Genomic DNA, 19,811 nt, shown 5'->3' with positions numbered 1-19,811 from the left:
AAGGATATTTTCCCCTTGGCATGCTGGAACCAAAAGTACACCTCTGACCTGCATCTAGCTGAGAACATGAGGACACTGTTGGGTAGTCTGTGACTATATGCTTAATACAATAAAAGACAACGGAGCTTCCCATTTCTAGCAGTAGAATAGCCTGGATAACTTGAAAACCCTCCTTCCTATAGGAAGATAATTCAGGGAGAAATGTTACCCACAACCTTATAAATTCTCCCTTAACTCATGACTGACCAACTGGTTCATGTTCATATTTCCACTTGACTTAGTTCTATGGGGGGTGGTGCCATCTACTTTTTGAAGAAAACTATATAACATTAGTAACATTCAATGCTATCATATCAGACGTATGAGACCTCACTGACACATGGTTTTGGCTCCTCTGAAAAGTGAGGGCAGGGGAATGTGGCCAGCAACATGTATTTATTCACATCACTGCCAAAACCCACAGAGACTGGCAGAGATGAGTAACAGTATGGCTTGTAATCAGGTCCTCCTTTCTGCTCTGGAAGGCTATTGCTGCTGTTGGGGGAAATAGCAAGGAATCTCACTACTTTTAACTTTGCTAATCCAGTTTTGCAAAACTTCTCATAAAATAAGCATTCTTCAACCCATTTCTCTGCAAATATTTTGTAGTGGAGAACAGTGGTGGGGTCTCCAGTCACTAAATGGATTTCTTCTGCAAAGAGCTGGCAGAATGTGGTGTAGGTCATCCATCACTCTCAAGTGATGATACTTTGTATCTACACAGAACCTTCCTTTCACACTAACCCTAACCCTTTACAAACTGCCCCAATAATATCACACCTTCAGAGGCAGCACCTGGCAAGTGACAGGGTCTCCTGTCTGGCTGTAAGCAGCAAAAGCCCTTCAGGCTGGTCCCCTGGTTACTGGCTCAGAGGAGTCAGCAAGACATACTCCAAATAGTTTAGACAGTTTTTTAAATGGCACTGTTCCTCAGGGTCCCAATGTTAAGGTGACTATAATTTAATAACAGTGCCAAGTGCTTAGAACTGTGCTGGCACAGTATTACACTCAGCAAATTACAGTCGCCATTTCCTGCATTTCTCAACCTAAATGAGGGAAGGGGACCACTTGCACCATTAGCACACAATGGAGAGGTCTCACACAGGGAAGTTGGAGGCTTACCATGTTTGGGGAATAGAAGGTGAGAAAGGGCCTCAAGTAACTCCCAGGAGAAAGCTGTTTGTGGAGTACCTCATGCCAGGCACAGTGAGACCCCTGGGATTTAAAGATATCAAATAGACCCAGCCCTGGAAGCCAGAAGAGAGGCAGACAGAGGGAGGTAAGTGCAATAAAGAAAACAGGACTACTGTGGGTAGAGGGAAGAGGGGACCTGATCCAGAAAGCAATAAAGAGAAAACACAAAAGAACAGCAAGACAGTCACTGTAAGAGAATTTTATTATTTCTGATTAAGGATTTAAGCACAAGTCTGTTATCCAATTTAAGCACTTAATAAAAGTGTTCCCAAAGTTTTTAAGGCAATTATTTTAATTTATGAATTATGCTCTTGGCTATCTTTGATGATTATTATAGTGGCTGGCAGAATGGCTTACTCTCTGGCAACACCAGACTGAAGAAGATTGGGAGCTTCCTGGGAAAAGAGGCTTGCACACAGGTCCTCTGTAAACTGGGGAAAGCATGCCTCCCAGGAGCACTGCAGAGCCAATACTGCAATTTCCAAGTACTGTACCTTCCAAGTACCTGTCTACCTAGGCCTCTGGGCTCAGAGCCCAGGGCCTTTCCTTCAACTCTGGCCAAGTCTTATTGGTCTTGAAAATGCTGTGTGACAGTGACAGCTACCCAAAGCACTCCTGCTAGACTTGGGCCCCACAGTTAAGAGGTGTGCCCTGAAATCCCTGGAGTTTACTGTGGTTAACTGACCTGGGGGCTTTGATCCTGAGGAGGGCAGCTGAGAGCTTGGAAGAGTCACAGCAGCAAAGGCTGTGTGCTGGGACTTATCCAGAGGCAGATCTTCATGCCATCCTGGGATTTCACAGATGAGGAAATCTGAGTCCCACAGAAATGGAGTGGCCTGTCTCCAAACTTGGAACCCAAGTTCACTGATACATAGGTGCCAATAAATTGCCTCTTCTCTTGTTAGGCATAAATAAATCATTATTTTTTTTTTAATTCAAAAGCCTTGTAGTTTACAATTGAAGCAAAATTAGAATTCTGCATGAAAATTTCTCCCAGAGAGTTAACATGTACAGTTGATAATTCTGATCTTAAAAATCTCCATATGGATATGTCTATATATATGCAATTTAATTACTGCTACTTTGATTTGGTATCATTCCAGAAAATATACTTGAATGAATTCACTACCCTGGGGGAGTGGACAGCCTCAGGAAGACTGCTGCTGCAAGGTTCTGGGGTGTCAACCCTGCCATGAGGGTAAAATAAAGGTGTTCCTCCCAACACAGAAGCACAGAGCTACAGGCAGCTGGGCAGGGACACCTTGCTGTAGGGATTAAAGATCAGAGCTATCCTTAAAGGAAATCCCTTTGAGGGTGGTTTTGCTTGTGTTTTGTATTTTGTTTTTTCTGTGCTACTGATAGCACTCAGGGCACCAGGTAGTCTATCACTTAGCAACACCTCCAGGCCTTGGGGGCTCTTTGTTTTTATTGTTATGAGCAAAAGCTCCCAAAGCCATTTCCATTACAGTGGGACACTTTTCTAACACAGGTCCTGATAAGTCCTCTTGGAACAGTCAGCCATTTTTTTCACTCTAGTGCAAGTTGTTGCTGTTGGGAGGCTGTCACTCGTGAAGTATATTCCTCTTCTGCAGTGTAACATATTTAAAGGATTGTTCCTATTCCCTGTAATGAGGCAGAGAATTTGTGTCCTACAGTGGGAGACAGATTACGAATTCTTCACTATTAGATGGCACAGATGTGCCACAAAAAGAAGCCTCAGTCCTCTGAGGATTTGTCATCGAAAGACTGAGTTCTAATCCTGGCGTTTGCAATTAAGACCCTAAAAGAACCCCAAACCGTCTTCTGTCACCTAAGTACTTTGATCTGCTCACCAAGTGTCTATCCATATGGATCCACTGTCCCTTGAAAGGGCAGCAGAAATGGAAATCGACCAGTCTGGACAACATCAGAGCAAACAGAACTATGAGCAGAGAGAGAAGGCCCCAGTGAATCCAAAGGCTGCTTAAATTCCTATATTCTAAGAAAGATGGCTCTTTCCTGGGTTTAGCTTGTTTGGCTCAGAAGTTTAGCATTTTCTTTCTTTTTTTTTAAAGCACCTTTGAAAAAAAGCTGGACGTGAAAGAAAGTGGGGTAAGAGAAGTCATATTGAGTGATTAATGATGAAAATGATTTTCGCCCCTTTGGTTCTTTTATCAGTACCCAATGCTGTCGGGCTACAATTAATCATCCCGATATTAAAAACCCAGACTCCTGTTACTCTTTTAAAAAGAAAAAGAAAAAGAAAAAAGCCCTGTACATTCTTAGTAAACAATAACAGCTCAAACTTTGTCTTGTAAAGTTGTGCAACTGGGCTTAGGCCGTTGTCATTAGCAAGCAACGGCCACAGGTAGGCTACGTGTCGCACTCGTCATGACAGCGGTCTTGGGGGGCGCGGGCCCGGGTCTGCCAACCGCAGCGGGTGGGGCAGCGGCGGAATCCCGCACAGGCCGGCGGACCGCGCGCCCGGGCGCCCGCACTCCCCTGCGCCCCGCGCTCGGGCATCGGGGCGCGCGGTCCCTCGGGGGCCTCCCCCGCCCGGCGCCCCCGAGAGTAAGCGGAAACGAGTCAGTACCGGCGGGCGGGTGTCCAGCTTTAGTCTCTAGTTTCCCTTCGGGAGGCGAAGACATGGTGCCACCGGAGTTCCGCGGGGCTGGGCGGCGGCGGCGGCGGCGGCGGCGGCGCGGCTGGCGGACCTGAGGGGAGTGCGCGTGCGAGAGCGAGAGTACGCGCAGGGGGCGAGGCAGCCAGGGGGGCGCGCCACCACCCGACAGGGGGCGTGGCCGAGGAGCGTCGACGTGGCACGCTCCGCCCTCCGGCACCGGGCGCGCCGACGTCACTGCGGCCGCCCCGCCCCGCCCCGGCGGCCTCCTGCGCGCGCGGACAGGGCATGCGCAGCGGGCCGTGCCACGTTGGGGATCGTGGGGAGGAGCGACTGGGAAGGAGGGCGTGGCGTTCGGTTTTGGGGGAAGTAGGGGTCGGGGCTGGCTGGGGACGGGGAGAGTAGCGAGCGACTAAAAAGGGCCCAGCTTGAGAACACTCCCCCCTCCACGAAACCGCTCCGCCCGCCAGTGTCCCCACGTGGACGGCCACGCGGTGGGGAGCTGAGGTGTCGTCCTGAAGTCCTCAGCTAGACTAGAGACCCCCGATGGGGCCGGGGGTCGGATTTTGTTAAGAGACGACGCAAAGGATGAGCCTGTTCCCCGGGACCGAAAGGCAGCGCCGGAAACGAGTTCCCGAGCGGCCGCGTGGGTGCGGCCTCGGAGCCGTGGTCTCCCTGCTGCGGGGCTCGCGGGTCTCCCCAGCGCCCTGCAGCTCCAGGGACTCCAGGGCCGCCGTCTCCGTGGCCAGATTAGCATTCAGACATGCCCAAGACCTTGGAAGGAAACACCGTCACCTCTCTTGGCTGTAGGTTTGTCTGTGATGACAGAGCTGTTGGTTTTCAGTCAGCTCCCCTGCGATGACCTCCAGGCTGCCAAATCCAGTGGTCACTCTTCCACTGATTCTACTTGACTTCTTAGCAGTACTTTGAAGAAGCCAGCCATCCTCCTATTCAGCTTCAGGGATGCCATGTTAGTGCCTCGTCTTGCAGTTTTGGGGCGACCCGGGCTGCACAGTCTAGATTTCTAAATATTTGAGTGTCCCAAGCCTCAACATTGCCTCCCGCCCCACCACCCCTTTCCCTAGGATTAGATGGTGTCTTTGTCTGTGTTCTGCTGCTACAACAAAATCTGAGAAGGGGCTAAAGACCAGAGATTTCTTTGGCTACTGGCTCTGGAAGCTGAGAAGTTCAAAGGCACAATGATGGCATATTGGAGAGGCCTTGGTGCAGCAACACCTCAGAGTGAAAAGTGAAAGGGTGAAGAAGAGGGCTGAACTCTCCTAATGGATTCACTGTAAGGGTGACCCTGTAAAAGCAAACTTGATTCATGGGGGCAGAACTCTCATGACTTAATCACTTCCTATTAAGCCCCCATCTCCTGCATTGTTGCATTCAGGATTAAGTTCAACACTTGAAACTTGGAGGAACGTGTCAAACCATAGAACATCTTGGATGTCTTCTATCACAGGCAAGCCCATGAATATGACTTTCATCCACATGCTTACAGATCCCAGGTCTGCAAACCTATTTCTGTATCCTTGATCTCTTGACTGATACATTCCGTTGGCTCTGAAACTCCATCAAAGAAGATGCCTCCTTCAGGGCTGCCCAGTTCTTTGTGTCAGGCCACACACACTGATGCTGGCCATACGCTGATCTTGCACTCACCCTCCATGTTTCACTATCACTAATGGCTGTGGGCCACCTGATGGTTGTGATACAGTTGTCATTGTCTTGCATTCATGTCAGAAGTTGCAAACCAGTAAGAACAGCTTAGAAGGAAATCCTGGAATAACAGTAAAGCACTTTCTCCTCTGTAGTATTGACGATCGAATCCAAGGCCTCACACATACTAGACAGGCATTCTACCAACCCAGCCCCAAAGTGCTCTTTTCACTAACACCTTTGAGAATCCTAAAACAGTGCTTTGGATTTTGAACTGAGAAGCTCTAAGAATACCTAACCAATTAATTTTATGAATATTTTCCTTTTTCTGTATATGACTAAAAATTCAAGTCTTAACAACTAAAATAATTATTTCTAAGAAATACAAATAAAAACTTTAGTTTGAAAGAAAACATTGTATTAAAGTTTAATTGGCCATGTTTTCTTTCCCCTTTTGGCACATAAAGTAGCAGGCATAAGCTGTGACATCTCAGACTCAATAACAGACAGGATTGTTAGGGAATGCTGGGGTAAAAGGAGGAGCTTTCTGAGGAAGAGCGCAGTGACCCAAGGGTCTGGGGGCCACAGACACCAATGGGATGGCCTGAGGTCTGAGAGGACTAGACTGATGGGGCCCTCTAGTGTAACAGCATGTACAGTGCCACATGTTCAGAGCAGAGTTCCTGGTCACCTACTTACCCACCAATAGCTTCCTCTCTGGAGCAGAGGCCAAGCTATTCATTCCATCAGTGTGCCAACTGGGCAGCATTCCTGCTGAAGAAGACACTGTCATTTAAGGAGGAATTGAACTTAGCTTTAAAAACACAGATTTTCAACCTCCCTTGCAGGGGGTGGTGAGAGGTCGCATTTCTGACCTCTGAAATGTACTTGGAATCTGTGGGGGGAAGCAGAGGGCAGTGTCCTGGTTTGGATCTGGAATGCCTCCCAGAATTTAAGAGATGAGGCTTTTGGGAAGTGACCTCATCAGAGCCATTGAAGCCAAGTGGACCATAGGGAGGTGGAGGAAGAAGGTCACTGGGGCCTTCCCTGGAGTGGTTTTTCTTCCCTCCTGACCCATCCCCTCTCTTCACTGTGGCCATGAGCTGAGCAGTTTGCCTCCCCCACACCCTTCTCCCATGGTGTTCTGCCTCACCTCCTGCCCAGGGCCGTGGAGACTTTGGACCACTGACTACTGACTGAGAGCTCTGAAGCCATGAACCAAAATAAATATTTCCCATCAGGTATTTTGATAACATAACAAATGAGTTATCACCTTGAGGCAGCCAAAGGCTTGAAAACCACACGTGGACGATGGCAGAGCACAAGGCCAAAGCACATGGGACTTGAAAACAAGTCCCTGTTATATGGAGACCTTGTGCTTGGAGGCGTGTGGATGGCCAGATGCAAGCTAGAGCCCTTGCAGCCCACTAGGCATAGCACGATGGGGCCCTGCCCAGCTCTCAGCTCATCTCTCCTGGCTCCAGTGGCTACACTGTCCCACGTGATGCTTCTTTAGTGGGACAAGCTGATTCTTCCCTTCAGGTCTTAAAATCAACCGTTTCCACCACTAAGAACCATCTCTCCAGATCCTGTGTGATCGACTCCTTCCTGTTTTGTATTCAGCTTCCTGAGGCCTTGTCTTGAACCATTTCCTGTGAAGAAGCCACCCAGAAGCTCAACTGATACCACTTTTACTGACTTGAATAGCTTTTCATCCTTGTCTTAAATCCCCCGTGTAACTGTCTGCTCACCCACTGTCTTTCTCCATGATGACAAGGTCATCTCCATGAAGGGAGAGGCCTTGTCCATCTGGCCTGCTCCTGTGTCCCAGCTCCCAAAGGCATGGTGGGCACCGCAGCAGTGTTCAGTAGTATCTTCTCCTCATAATTATGGAGCACAAACACAGGATTTCTTCCAACTGTTTACCTGAATGAAGGGAGCACAGGAGGACTGCATAGGGATGAGGAGAATGCCCAGAATCAGAAGGCAAATGCCTCTAATCTTTCCTGATATTTACCTTCGTTGTAAATAAGCGTGTGCCTGCCTGCCTTGCTTTGCTTTTCTCTTCTCTCCCTTCCTTCCTCTCTTTCTTTTCCTCCCTCTCTCCCTTCCTTCATCTCTCTCTCTCTCTCTCTCTCTCTCTCTCTCTCTCTCTCTCTCTCTCCTCTTCTCTCTCTCTCTCTCTCTCTCTCTCTCTCTCTCTCTCTTCTCTCTCTCTCTCTCTCTCTCTCTCTCTCTCTCTCTCTCTCTCTCTCTCTCTCTCTCTCTCTCTCTCTCTCTCTCTCCCCTATGTGCTACTGCAGATTATACCCAGGGACTTGCCAGTGTGCTGCACTGAGTTACATTCCCAGAAGTTTTTAGAAAATTTGAGACAGGGCCTCACTAAGTTGCTACGATTGGCCTCATACTTGTGCTTTTCCTCCCTCAGCCTCCTGAGTGTCTGGGATTACTCAGATGTGTGCATCACTGTTCTAACTTCTAAGTAGGTTTTTCTCTGGACTTATGTTGTTTTGAAACAATGGCATCCAATCTGATACTCCTTAATGGGAGTACTGTAAGCACTGGGAAGAGTGTTTGAGGAAGAAACAGCATTACAGATTCTCTTTTCCATGGGTATACTTTGTAACCTTGATGATATCAAGACATGAACTTGAATATCTCTTGTGCTAGTCAGCTTTCCACCACTACAACAAACACCTGTGATAAATTAATTTATACATATATAAAAAAGGTTGGGCTTTGGGAGAGAGCACTTACCAGCATGCCTGAGGCCTTGAGTTTGATGTCCAGCATTGTAAAAATCAATCAATCAATAATAAAAAGTTTAAAAAATAGAGAAAAATCTTCATTTTGGCTCATATTTTTGGAGGTTCTAGTTCATGAGGGATTGACTTCATTACTTTAGCGTCAGTGGTGAGGCAGCACATCATGGTGGGGGTGCATGGTGGAGTGAAACCATTCACACTGTGTTCTGAGGTTCCCTCATCCCCATGGACATGCCCCCCGTGGCCTGAAAGCCTCTCACCAGAACTTAGCTCTTAAAGTTTTGATCACCTCCCAATAGCCCCCCAACTGGGCACCAAGCCTTTACCACATGGGCTTTTGGGGACATTCCAGATGAAACTGTAGCACCTCCCGGGGAATGGAGAGTTCAGGGCTTTGGATCAGTGCACCTATCTCTGTGTTATCCCATTACTGCCCATGGGTTCCTGAGGCATGGCGACCTCTCTGGCTTCTTGATGGAGAAAATGAGCCTGTGAAGGGCAGTATTGGTACCTTAGTGGGAAGGCCCTAGAGTCTGCTTTTGCCACCATTCCCACCTCGTGCTGCAAACATTACTGTCCTAGAGAACGTCCTGCTAGTACTGCAGTGGGAGTTTTTCACCAGCCTTCATGAAACACATGAATTGTCACATGTCATACTATAATGACCCATGCATCAATCAGTTCCACGGACCTTGCATTCTTATTCCAGGTTAGCCCACTTTCTGTCTTCTAGTGCCGCTGTCTGGTGGATGAGAACTTTTACAGTGTTAGTTCTTACACAGAATCTCTTCCATTATTGATTTTTCTCATAAAGCGAGGGCAACAGTCATTTTCGACTTTGCTTTGTAACATCCAGAATGAATCTACCTAATTAATTTTTCTTTCTTTCCTCCTCCTCCTCCTCCCTTTTTTTTTTTTTTTCCAGTGATGGGGATTGATTCCAGTGATGGGCCTTGTGCATATTAGGCAAGTGCTTTACCACTGAGCAACATTTCAGTCTGACAGGCAGGATATTTTTTTTATAATATATTACAGAGGCTTTAAATAAAATCAATTTAAATGTATTTGGCATATGCACATCTATACTAGAATACTTGAAGAGGATACACATCTTTTGTCCCAAAGCCAAATAAAAATGATAGAGCATCACATATCACATATCTTGCCCCACCTCCCCCACATGAGGAATTTCTGGAGGTTTCATTGTCATTTAGTCACAGGGTAATTGAGAAACACTTTGGGGAATTTTTCAAAAGAAGTTCATCAGCTAATAAAGAACACAGATCAACTTTAGTCATATATGAAGTTTTACATTAGTAAAAGATATCTGAAGGAAAAAATATCCAATCTAAACCTTGGCAAAATATCCCTCTTATCTTTATTTGGAAGTTAGAAAGTAGAAACTGAAAAAAGATGACTGTAATGCGACCATGAATACTGATTTCCCACCGAATTTCCAAACGCTTGAGAGTTATTTATGAAAAATGTGTCTTAGCGAGAAACCAGGCAAGGGGAGGGATAAATTGTATTTCTGGCTCTTCCTCTGAGTCATTCTTTGACCTTGTGCAAGCTCCTTACATATTCTGTGATTATAATTCCGCACTGGAGGCAATAATACTTATCTTACTTAGGGATTCAAATAGTTATTCAATATTATGTCTTAGCATTTATCTCCTTGTATGAAATTTCTTACAAGGGTATATGAATTGCTATAAGTTAAAAAATAAACATGACAAAGACTTCAAAAATAAAGAGGCTTTCAGCAAGACAAAATAATCTCCAGGGAGCCTGAAATTTGAAATTGAAGAATAACATGTTTTATTACCTTCTCCCCTTTTTAAAAAGATTCTATCTAGGAGGCAGCGGCATGGGGACATTTTTTTTTTCTAATCCCTCCTTCCTTCAACAAAACAAAACATGAAACGTTTCAAAAGGCTCTTGAGGGGTCAGTGTGTCATATCCGGGGGCACCGTAGAAACAGCAGAAGGGTCGCTTATGTGCCTTCTCAATCCCGAGAGGCTCTGCTCAGACTTTTCTCATGGGCTCCATCTGGAAGGAGAGCCTGCAAGTGACTGAATGCTGGTGTCTGGACCTAGGGCTGAGTCTCAGCCTTCCAGAATGCTCCATCCTCCCCGAGTCTCAGAGCTGCCGCCTCCAAGCAGGGAGACTAATGCCCACCTAGGATGGTTACAAGAGGCACAGGTGATAGTGCTCAGGATTCTTTGTCAACCTGAAGGAAATAAACAAATCTACTAGAAGCACATTGCTTGTTGGTGAGAGATTTTAGAGAAACGGCAAAGTGAAATAGACTTAGAAGAGGAGGCAGAATGTGATGGTATTCTAGGAAGGGTCTCACTGGTGCTGTGGGGGGAGGAAGGGTGAGGATGAGCCGATGCCACGGCAGGAAGTGGACCTGGGACTTTCCCCTTGGCAGGAGATGGGGGTTCAGACAGAGGAGAGCAGAGGGGAGGCGTGGAGGTGGACACAGAGCCTGGCCCCAGCAGACCTGCCGGCAGCAGAGCTCCTGCCTGGGTCAGGCTGAAGGAAGGCAGAGGCCCCTCACCCGTGTGGCCTTCATTCTCTTGCCTGGAACCACAGGAAAATTCCACTGCACACTGGAGAGAGAAGAAGAGTGGGAAGCAACAAATAATATCCAAAAACATAATTTATACTTCAGTTTGGTGCAGCCACTCTGGAAAGCAGTTTGGAGATGCCTCAGAAATGGAGCCACTGTTTGACCTAGCTATCCCACTCCTTGGTTTATACCCAAAGGACTTAAAATCAGCATACTACAGTGATGCAGCCACATCAGTGTTTATCGAAGCTCAATTCATAAGAGCTAAACTATGGAACCAACCTAGGTGCCCTTCAATAGATGAATGGGATAAAAAAAAATGTGGTTCATATATACAATGGCACATTACTCAGCCTTAAAGAAGAATGAAATTATGGCATTCGCTGGTAAATGGATGGAACTGGAGACAATCATGCTAGGTAAAATAAGCCAATACCCCCAAACCAAGGGCTGAAGGTTTCTCTGATATGCAGATGCTAACTTACAATAAGGGGGGCAGCTAGGGAAGAATAGAGGTACTTTGGATTAGGCAGAGGGGAGTGAAGAAAGGGGAAGGGGTATGGGGAGTGGAAGGGTAGTAGAATCAAGCAGACATTATTACCCTACGAGCATGTATGATTACATGACTGGTGTGATTCTACACCAGGTACAATCAGAAAAATGAGAAGTTATACTGCATTTATGCATGATGTGTCAAAGTGCATTCTACTGTCGGGCATAACTATTACAACAACAACAGGACAAAAAAACCCACATAATTTGAACCTCCCAGATCCCCTGAATGGGCTTAGGGAACCTCCAGTGTTCCTCCTAACACACTTTGAGAACTGCTGTTCTAGACATTCCTTAGATACTTATTGATAGAAGATACAAAATTTTAAAAAAAATCTGGATTAGTAATGTGACCACCACAGTGTGTGTGGGGGGTCATCAGCACCATGACAGCATGACAGGCTGGGCCTGCAGCGTGAGCTGGTGCAGCCCCTGTGGCCCGGTCAGCAGGTGGGGCTTGGGGCTCCCCTCTCCTGGACACCCACAGATGCTGGGGGGGGCACCTGGGCCTTGTCCCCCAGGGAAAGCCTTCCCTACACTGCAGCGTCTCTGGACCCACGCGGCCCCCATTCTGTGCTGTTCTGCCTCAGGGACGGTGGCCTGGGCAGCCTCAGGGTCCACAGTGTTGAGGGGTCCATTTCCCCCAGGGCTGTTTCCGCAGGCACCTGAGTGTGGGTGGAGTACGCAGGCCGTGTGTCCTCCACAGCGCCCTCTTGTGCTTTCTCGCGGTGGGACATGTGGCGTTTGGGCTAAGGAAGAGCTTTTTATGAACACACTTTCACAGAAAAATGCAAAAGCAATGCCCTTTTGTTGGCCACTTTCCATGGCCATGAACAAACACCCCAGACAAACCCCTCAAAAGGAGGGAGACTGATTTCCACTCACAGTTTCAGAGGCTTCAGTCTGTGATTGCTTGGCCCAGTGGCTCTTGGGCCCAGAGTGAGGCCGCTCATGGTGGAAGAAGCCTTGGCCCAGGAAAGGTGTCCAGGAAGAAGAGAGGGAGGGAGGGAGGAAGGGACCAAGGACACAATATACCCTTCATGGCCACGTCGCCAATGACCTACTTCCTCAGGTCGGTCCCGCGTCCCAGTTCCCACCACCAGCTGGGACCAGCCTTCACCCCGCAAGCTCTTGAGGCACATCCCAGATCTAGACCAAGACAACTTTCAAAAACCCCAATGACAGTAATGCCAAGGGGAACAAGCCTGGCGGCATCGCCCACAGCCTGCCCACGTGCAGAATGGGCCACTGACCGCGTCCTGTGGCACGTCGCTCGGCTTCCAGGAAGCCAGACAGGGGCCCTTCTCAGCTGTCTGTCTCTGTGGACTGTCCCTGGGATCCTGGCTGGTGTGTTTCCCAGGGTTCAGCAGCAGCTGGGGTGTGGGAGTCCCCTGTGCCACTTGCATCACCGTGTGTGGCGTGTCGGTGAGTTCAGCTCTTTATCAGGAATCAGTGTGAACATGGGCTTAATTCCGTGTATTGGGAGATGGTATGAGTGTCCCCCAAGACTTCATGTGTTGAAATGGAATCTCACTGTGAGGTGTTGAGTAGGTGGAAACCTAATCCAGCTGTAGTGTGTAGAGGTGGGGTTTGGGGAAGGGATTAAAGTCTTTAGCGTGGAGCCCCCATGGTTGATCCTGATGGCTTTGTAAGAAGAGGGAGAGAGACCAGAAAGCACACATACAATGCGGGCTCCCCTTCTTGCCATGTGTTGCTTTGAGGCTGTGCCAGCAAGAAGGCCATCATGGGATGAGGCCTCTAGATCTTACACCTCCAGAACTGAGGGCCAAAATAAACCTTTTCTCTTTATAAAGTAGCCTACTCCACGTATTTTGTTGTGGCCATGCAAATGGACTAAATCAGTAAACTTAGAGTTTCTTAATGATTTCTAAGAGTCTATATTAACAAGCATATATCTGGACATGATTCTGGAAGATACTTTTAGGCTCTTCCCCTCTTTCCTTTATTCTTTCTGTCTATTCTGTGTTAGAGACGGCTGGTAATATCCCTCACACATTTAAAGGCTATTTTTTCCAGCTGAAATTACTTGGGTTTCTTTTTAAACCATTTTTCTTCTCAGCAAGGCCTTTCCCATCATTGATTAATTATTCCAATCAGGCTGAAGTTTCTGCGTGTGACTTTGCGGGCTGGAGAAGGTTGTAAATAATGACTTCTGTCCAATCTCCGTCCTCAGTGTTTGCAAAAAAAAAAAAAAATCAGTTGTGTTCTTGTTCAATATTAGAAAAGGTCCAAACTTGGGAAACATGATTGCTATTAAATCCCGAGAAGAACACATCTCAAACCCATCCTTTAAGTGTTAAGGGGCCCTCTGGGGCACCCTCCAGGAGCTTCTCACGGGTGCGAATTAATAAACTACCTTTGACCATGGGGGGAAAAAGAAAGAAAATACACAATTTCAGCAGCTCACAGGAGACTTACGACACGACCATTCTTCACCTTCAGCAAGAGCCATGGGACCTCTGGGTAAAGGCGGCTACACTGAAGCCCTCCGTCCCAGGCTGTGGGAGAGGAACCCTGGGCATGGCGCCCCTCAGCAGCAGCACCGAGGCCTGGCCGTGAGCAGGCTGGGCTTGGGCTGGGCTTCTTTAGGGTTCCTTTGTCCCTAAAGGCTGCTTGTTGTCACTCCCCCTTTCTCTTTCCCTCTCTTCTCTCTCCCCCCATCCCTTTTCAAGGGGAAATCACCTCTGAGTTTTTAACTGGGATATCTGTGGAATTCTGGAGGGGCTCATGGAATCCAGGAGGGGACCCCTGCCAGGTCAGGAAGGAGGAAAACCAGGGAACCTCTAGAAATACCAGCAACAACCTTCTCTCTCCAGGACGTTGCCAGGATGACTCAGGCGATGGTCCATTTTGCGTGTGAACTTGGCTGGACCAGGGGACCCAGGTATTTGGTCAAACATTATTCTAGATGTTTCTATGAAGCTATTTTTTTTTTAAAGATGGGATTTAAAATTGGTTAATTTTGAGTAAAGTAGATGACCCTCTGTAACGTGAGTGGGCTTCACCGGGTCAGTTGAGGGCTTTTAAAAATATAAATGCCACCTATAGCTTCCACAATCCCACGAAACCAGTTCCTTACAATCATCCATTCTGTCCCCCTGTCGATCCGGGTCCCCATCTCTGCCTCTCCTTACCCACAAACACCCACAGCAGTTGTTCCTCTGGAGAGCCCTGGCTACTGCACTCTGCTGTGCCTGTCCCCATCTGCGGGTGACCATTCTGATTCAGAGAACGTGTCATGTGCTGGTCTCGACTGCTGGAGCACAGAGGCCGTGCTGTGAATGACCTTGCTGGGTGCTGATCGACAAGCCAACGTGGGTACAACTTAGAACCCGGGGATCAGAAACAGGAGCCCCTCTGCCTGGAAGTCTCAAGCCACACGGAATCCTCCCAGATGCACCTACGTCACGAGTCCTGCCTATCGGGTTTTCCTGGGTCTGGTGTCAAGGACGCTCCTGTTCTCCAGCCTTGTCTTACTGGGAGGGAAGGGAACCCTTCACCTCCACTTGTGCAACTCCATGCCTTCCCAGCCCCCTGGCCACCAACTCCTTGCTCCCCGTAAAATGTCGAGTTCATGAGATCTCAGCTTTCTTGTTGGAGGCCCACACTGTGCATGGTGACAAGTGACAGAGGCAGGCTCTGTCACTCTCCCGTTACACAAGCTGTACAGCTGAATAATGCCCCGGTTTCTGAGGCTCTGCAGTGTTAACATGCTGTGTTGTTTCTGGACAAATATTGGCTCCCGTTCCTGAGACACATTTTCAAAGCCAAACCAGGCATCGTGGCACTTCTGCTTCAGGCAGGGAGGCGGGGGCTGCGGGGGCTGGCTCACAGGCCCCTCATCCCTTCCAGTTGCTCAAGCCAGGGCGAGCCTTTTGAAGAGACTCCTTCATCGTCTCTAGAGGAGTCAGTAAACCGTGGCTCAAGACCAAATCCAGCCGGCTGCCTGTGTTTGTCCCTCACCCCTGGAGCACTGCCACATGCTCTGCACGTGGCGGGCTGCTGCTCTCCCTAGCAGGAGCAAGGCTGGAGCTTGCAGCGAGGTGGTGCGGCCACACAGCCAGGCTGTCCATCTGGCTTTTTACGGGAGGTGTGCGGACTCCTCTGTGGAGCAGTGGTTTTAGAGTGTGGTCCCTGGAGCAGTAGCATCAGCTTCACTGAAGACTAGTAAAGAAATCCAAGTTCTCACTCCACCCCAGGCACACTAATCAGAAACTCGGGTGGTGGGCCCTGCTGGTGAATCTGACCACACTGAAGGTTGAGAACCACCACGTATCACGTGACCCTAGTCTCAAGGCAACACTAGCCTACCAGGAAGTTAGGAACCTGGGGCAGTTTTCAATTCCTAGTATATCCTTATTTTTCACAATTGCTTAGAAAATGAAGGTTGTGTGTTGTGACGTGTTGGCTGAGGAATTTCAAGAGGCTGTTTGTAGTGGTGTTCATGATTAAGAATTGTGCTTCCTGCAGAAGGGATCATTAGCTGACCTCATAACACTTACGAGGGCTGATATTTAGTTAACTGATTTATGCACATTGCATTGATATCCCTTTTTGAAGTTAAATCTCTTTAAATTCATTTTTGATCACACTTGAGCGTGAGACACTGACTGACGATGTGCACTAGTGGGCTGTGATAGTGAACAGCTCCCACACTGTCCCGGGGGCCGCAGATGAGCCTGATTTAAGCCGTCCATGAAAGGCTCTGAAAGACATGACTATGGGGTGTCCCTCTGTTGGGGGGTGTCACGATGCTGCCCCCGATTGCCCTTGTCTGTTTTGTGCTCTGTGATGGACGGCCGCAGACTGGGTGGTTCATGAAGAACAAACAGTCATTCCTCACCGTTTCAGAGACTGGAAAGACAAGGTGGTTTGACTTTAACCTTTGTTTCCAGTTTTGCTTTATTCTCCTGCCTGTGTCTGGGGAGCGCCCGCTCCCTGTGTGACCTGGCAGAAGGTGCCACATGGTGATGGGAGGGAGGCCCACGCAGGGGGAGGGCCACAAATCCACTCCTGAGTGACGTCCGCTCTCCCGGAGCTCAGGCCTGGTGACCCAGCTGCCTCTCACGGGTCCCGCCTCTCAACCCTCTTGCTTGGAGGCCAGACTTTGAGGGAAGCCTTCAAACCACGGCCAGCTCCTCCTCCGCGGGGAGAGTGCAGTACCAGGGTGACACACTGAACTGCGTTTCAAGGTTTGGGACATTCGAGAAGCAAAGGGAGGGATGATGTGGGAGGGTGAGCCCCGGCGCCAGCTGCTGTCATCTCCGTCTGGGGCTGGACCAGGAGCAAGGAGATTCCGCAAGGCTTCTCTGGACCGCGGCCTCCTGACTCTTGTGTCTAGGACTCAGACTTGAAAAGGCTTCACCAAGCCTCTTCCTTTGCCTTCGTTTCGGGCTTAGTAATTATCATCACCAGGATTTTCTTTCACTGACCTGTATCCCTCACTCAGACGGGATTTTCATGGGCCACCCGGTAATTCTGAAGTCATAAAATCAGCCAAAAGAAATGAACGGCACCCGCATTCCAGGTGCTTAGGTAGAGATTCACCGTTAGGACGACAGGGAGAAATTTCAACTCTGACCACACTCACCTCACTGGTTCCACAGCTTCGCACAACTTTTAAAAATTATTATAGACAGCAGGAAGGTTCACAGATCCAGTTTCCATACTTGGATGGTGATGGCCATTACAGCCTCCGAACAAAACCTGCATATTTACGCTAAAGCGTTGTGCACACATGTCACCCTAATGTTTGTCTGAAATAGTAGCACACTGGTTTGACTCTGACCTTCGTTTCCAGTTTTGCTTTATTCTCCAGTAGAAGGATTCAGGCTCTCCCCTACCGTGGAGTTGGTAAGCTACAACCCTGTGGGCAAGTCCTGCCTGTTTGTGCAAATAAAGTTTTATTGGAACTCAGCCATGCCCACTGGTTGACATATTGTTTATGACTATTTTTTGTGCCTCAATGGCTGGGTTGAGTTACTGTGACTGAGGCCATGTGGCCTTCAAAGAAAACTACCTTAAATGTCCCTTATGGAAAGATTGACAGCCTCTGCTCCTCTGTGTCACCAGCCAAGGCAGCATTTCAGGGCTAGAGATTTGTTTATTGGTAGACACTAAATCAGGTGGAGGGTGTGTTCCTCTCAGTGTTGGCTTTGCCTTAGGTACCAGTGCAGAAGCAGAAGCAGAGCACTTGGTACTCAGTGTTGAGAATAATGGACCAAGGTGAGTTTTCCATGATTTATTTTTAACCCTTATTCCTATTCAAACGTGATAGAAAAGGATCCTTCCAGAGAGTGCTATCTATAGAACCCTGAGCACAAACTCCTTAGGAGAGAATGTCCTGTCGAAGCGGCTCATGCTGTGTGGAAGCTCCTTTGACCAGAATGTGGGAGGCAGCCTCTAAGATAAGCCCCTGCGGCCCTGCTCCTGAATTCACATCATCACATAATCTCCCGCCTGTGGGCAGGATCTGGAATCTGGCTTCTAATAAACAGAGTAAAGTAAACGTGGTGCAGCATCGCAGCTGAGAGTGGGCTGTGAAAGACTGTGACTTCACCTTGGGTCCACTCTCTCTACCTTTGCTCACCTTGGGGGATGCCGGGCAGTCATAAAGCAACCCTGTTGCTCTGGTTTGGGTCTGTCTCCTGCCAAGTGTGAGTTGGAAACTCAAACCCTAGTTCAACAGTGCTGGGCGTTGGAGCCCAATGACAGGCCACAAGGGTAGAGAGAATGGATCAATGACATCATCATGGGACTGGGCTCATTAGCAAGGAATGGATTTCATGTGGAAGGATGAGTTTAGTAGTTTCCTACCCACTTTCTCCCCTTCTCTTTGTCTTTCAGCATTGGGTGGTGCAACAAAATGGCCCTTGACAGACGTAGCCCTTCCTTCATGGACTTCCCAGCTTCCAGAGCTTGGAGCCGATACATTTTTGTTCATTACAATTGCCCAGGCTGCAGTAGTCTGTTACAGTAGCACAAACAGACTGAGACACTGTGAAAAGGTCCATATGGCAAGAGACCAAGCCATGACTATGACCACACAAGTGGCCTTGGAAGCAAATCCACACCCACCACTTTAGGCTGAGCCTCAGATGAGACCACAGCCCTGGTTGACAGCTGACTGCAACCTCACAAGCCACGCCTGCACTTTTCACCCAGAGACTGTGGGATTAAAAATGTTTGTTGTTTTAAGACACCAAATTTTAGGGTCCTTTGTTCCCCAAGAGGGAAAAACTCAGCTGAACTAGGGAATGATGCCATTTTCAGGCAATGTAACTTACCCGGTCCACTTTATTAGTTAATAGTAATTGACAAGGGCAGGTCAGTACTCTCTTGAAGTGCAGTTGTTCCTTCGTATTCAGGGGGAGTAGGTTCAGGGACATAACAAAATCCCAGGTACTAGATCACTTGTAAAAAATGGCACAGAACTGGGCAGGTGGCTCTGGACAGTGAGGCAAGAGGATCCTGAGTTCAAAGCCAGCTCCAGCAACTGAGGAAGGCCTAAGCAACCTAGAGAGACCCTGCTTCTAAAAAAAAAAAAAAAAAAAAAAAAAAAAGGCTGGGGATGTGGCTCAGTAGTCAAGTGCTCCTGGGTCAATCCCTGGTACCAAAACAAGCAAATAAATAAATAAACAGTGTTTTCAGGTAGCCTATGCACATCCTCCCTGCACCTTTAATTATCTCAAGGTCACTTATAACTCTGAATACAATTGTAAATGCTATGTAAGTAGTTGTTATGTTTTAAAATTTATATATTTCTTAATTTAAAACAGTTTTAAATATTTTATATCTGTGGTTGGTTGAGCCCATGGAAGTGGAGCTCACAGAGAGGCAGAGTTATCTGTTATTCCACAAGGTTCACATGTCCCCAACTACTGTCAACACGCCCAAGGCCTCACTCCCGTCTCCAGGGTTGCATACTACTCTAGGACTGGCAGATACCGCAGTGGGTCTCCACTCCTCTTTATGCACAATCATTACGTCATAGCTCACATGGCTAGCTATGATATATATAAGAGTGGGCTAATTTTATGGGAAATGAAAGGCCAGAAATTGCCCACTTTGAAGAGCTATCTGTTCTTTTGAAAGTGAAGCCAAGGCACGTTGCAGGTGCCAACATCTGTACTTTGTAAGATTCAAGCTTTGGCCTATCTCCACTGTAGGTCCAGCCTTGTGCTCCGGCAGCCCCCAGCTCCTGCAGCTGCCTGGCAGAGGAGCTGTGAACAGTCAGGCCTGAGCAGCTGCAGCTGTCCCAGCGTCCCCCAGCCCATGTCCTGCTGGCCTTTGCTGCTCATCAGACCCCTGACAGCTGTCAGGCGGCCAGCATAGGCGGGGGAAGCTCTGTGGCCATCAGGGGAGCTGTGGGGTCAGGACAGGCAGAGCTCGCCAGCTGCCG

General features: G+C 48.2%; 2 protein-coding genes across 12 annotated transcripts in view; one reads left to right on the top strand and one right to left on the bottom strand.

Annotated features, from left to right (window-relative positions):
- The window catches only part of Dap (death associated protein), a 59,901-nt gene extending 55,878 nt beyond the window's left edge, over positions 1-4,023 (bottom strand). The window contains exon 1 of the mRNA XM_078018240.1: positions 3,806-4,023. Coding sequence (XP_077874366.1) covers positions 3,806-3,860 — 55 coding nt within the window. The 5' untranslated portion in view covers positions 3,861-4,023. The remainder of the gene's footprint in view (positions 1-3,805) is intronic.
- Ankrd33b (ankyrin repeat domain 33B) overlaps positions 1-19,811 on the top strand; it is a 255,262-nt gene that overhangs the window by 143,479 nt on the left and 91,972 nt on the right. The gene's annotated exons all lie outside the window — the stretch shown is intronic.

This window comes from Ictidomys tridecemlineatus, chromosome 1, assembly GCF_052094955.1.
Source record: "Ictidomys tridecemlineatus isolate mIctTri1 chromosome 1, mIctTri1.hap1, whole genome shotgun sequence".
Taxonomy (NCBI): Eukaryota; Metazoa; Chordata; class Mammalia; order Rodentia; family Sciuridae; genus Ictidomys; species Ictidomys tridecemlineatus.
The sequence above is the reverse complement of the archived record's forward strand: the minus strand, read 5'-3'. Positions and strand labels throughout refer to the sequence as shown.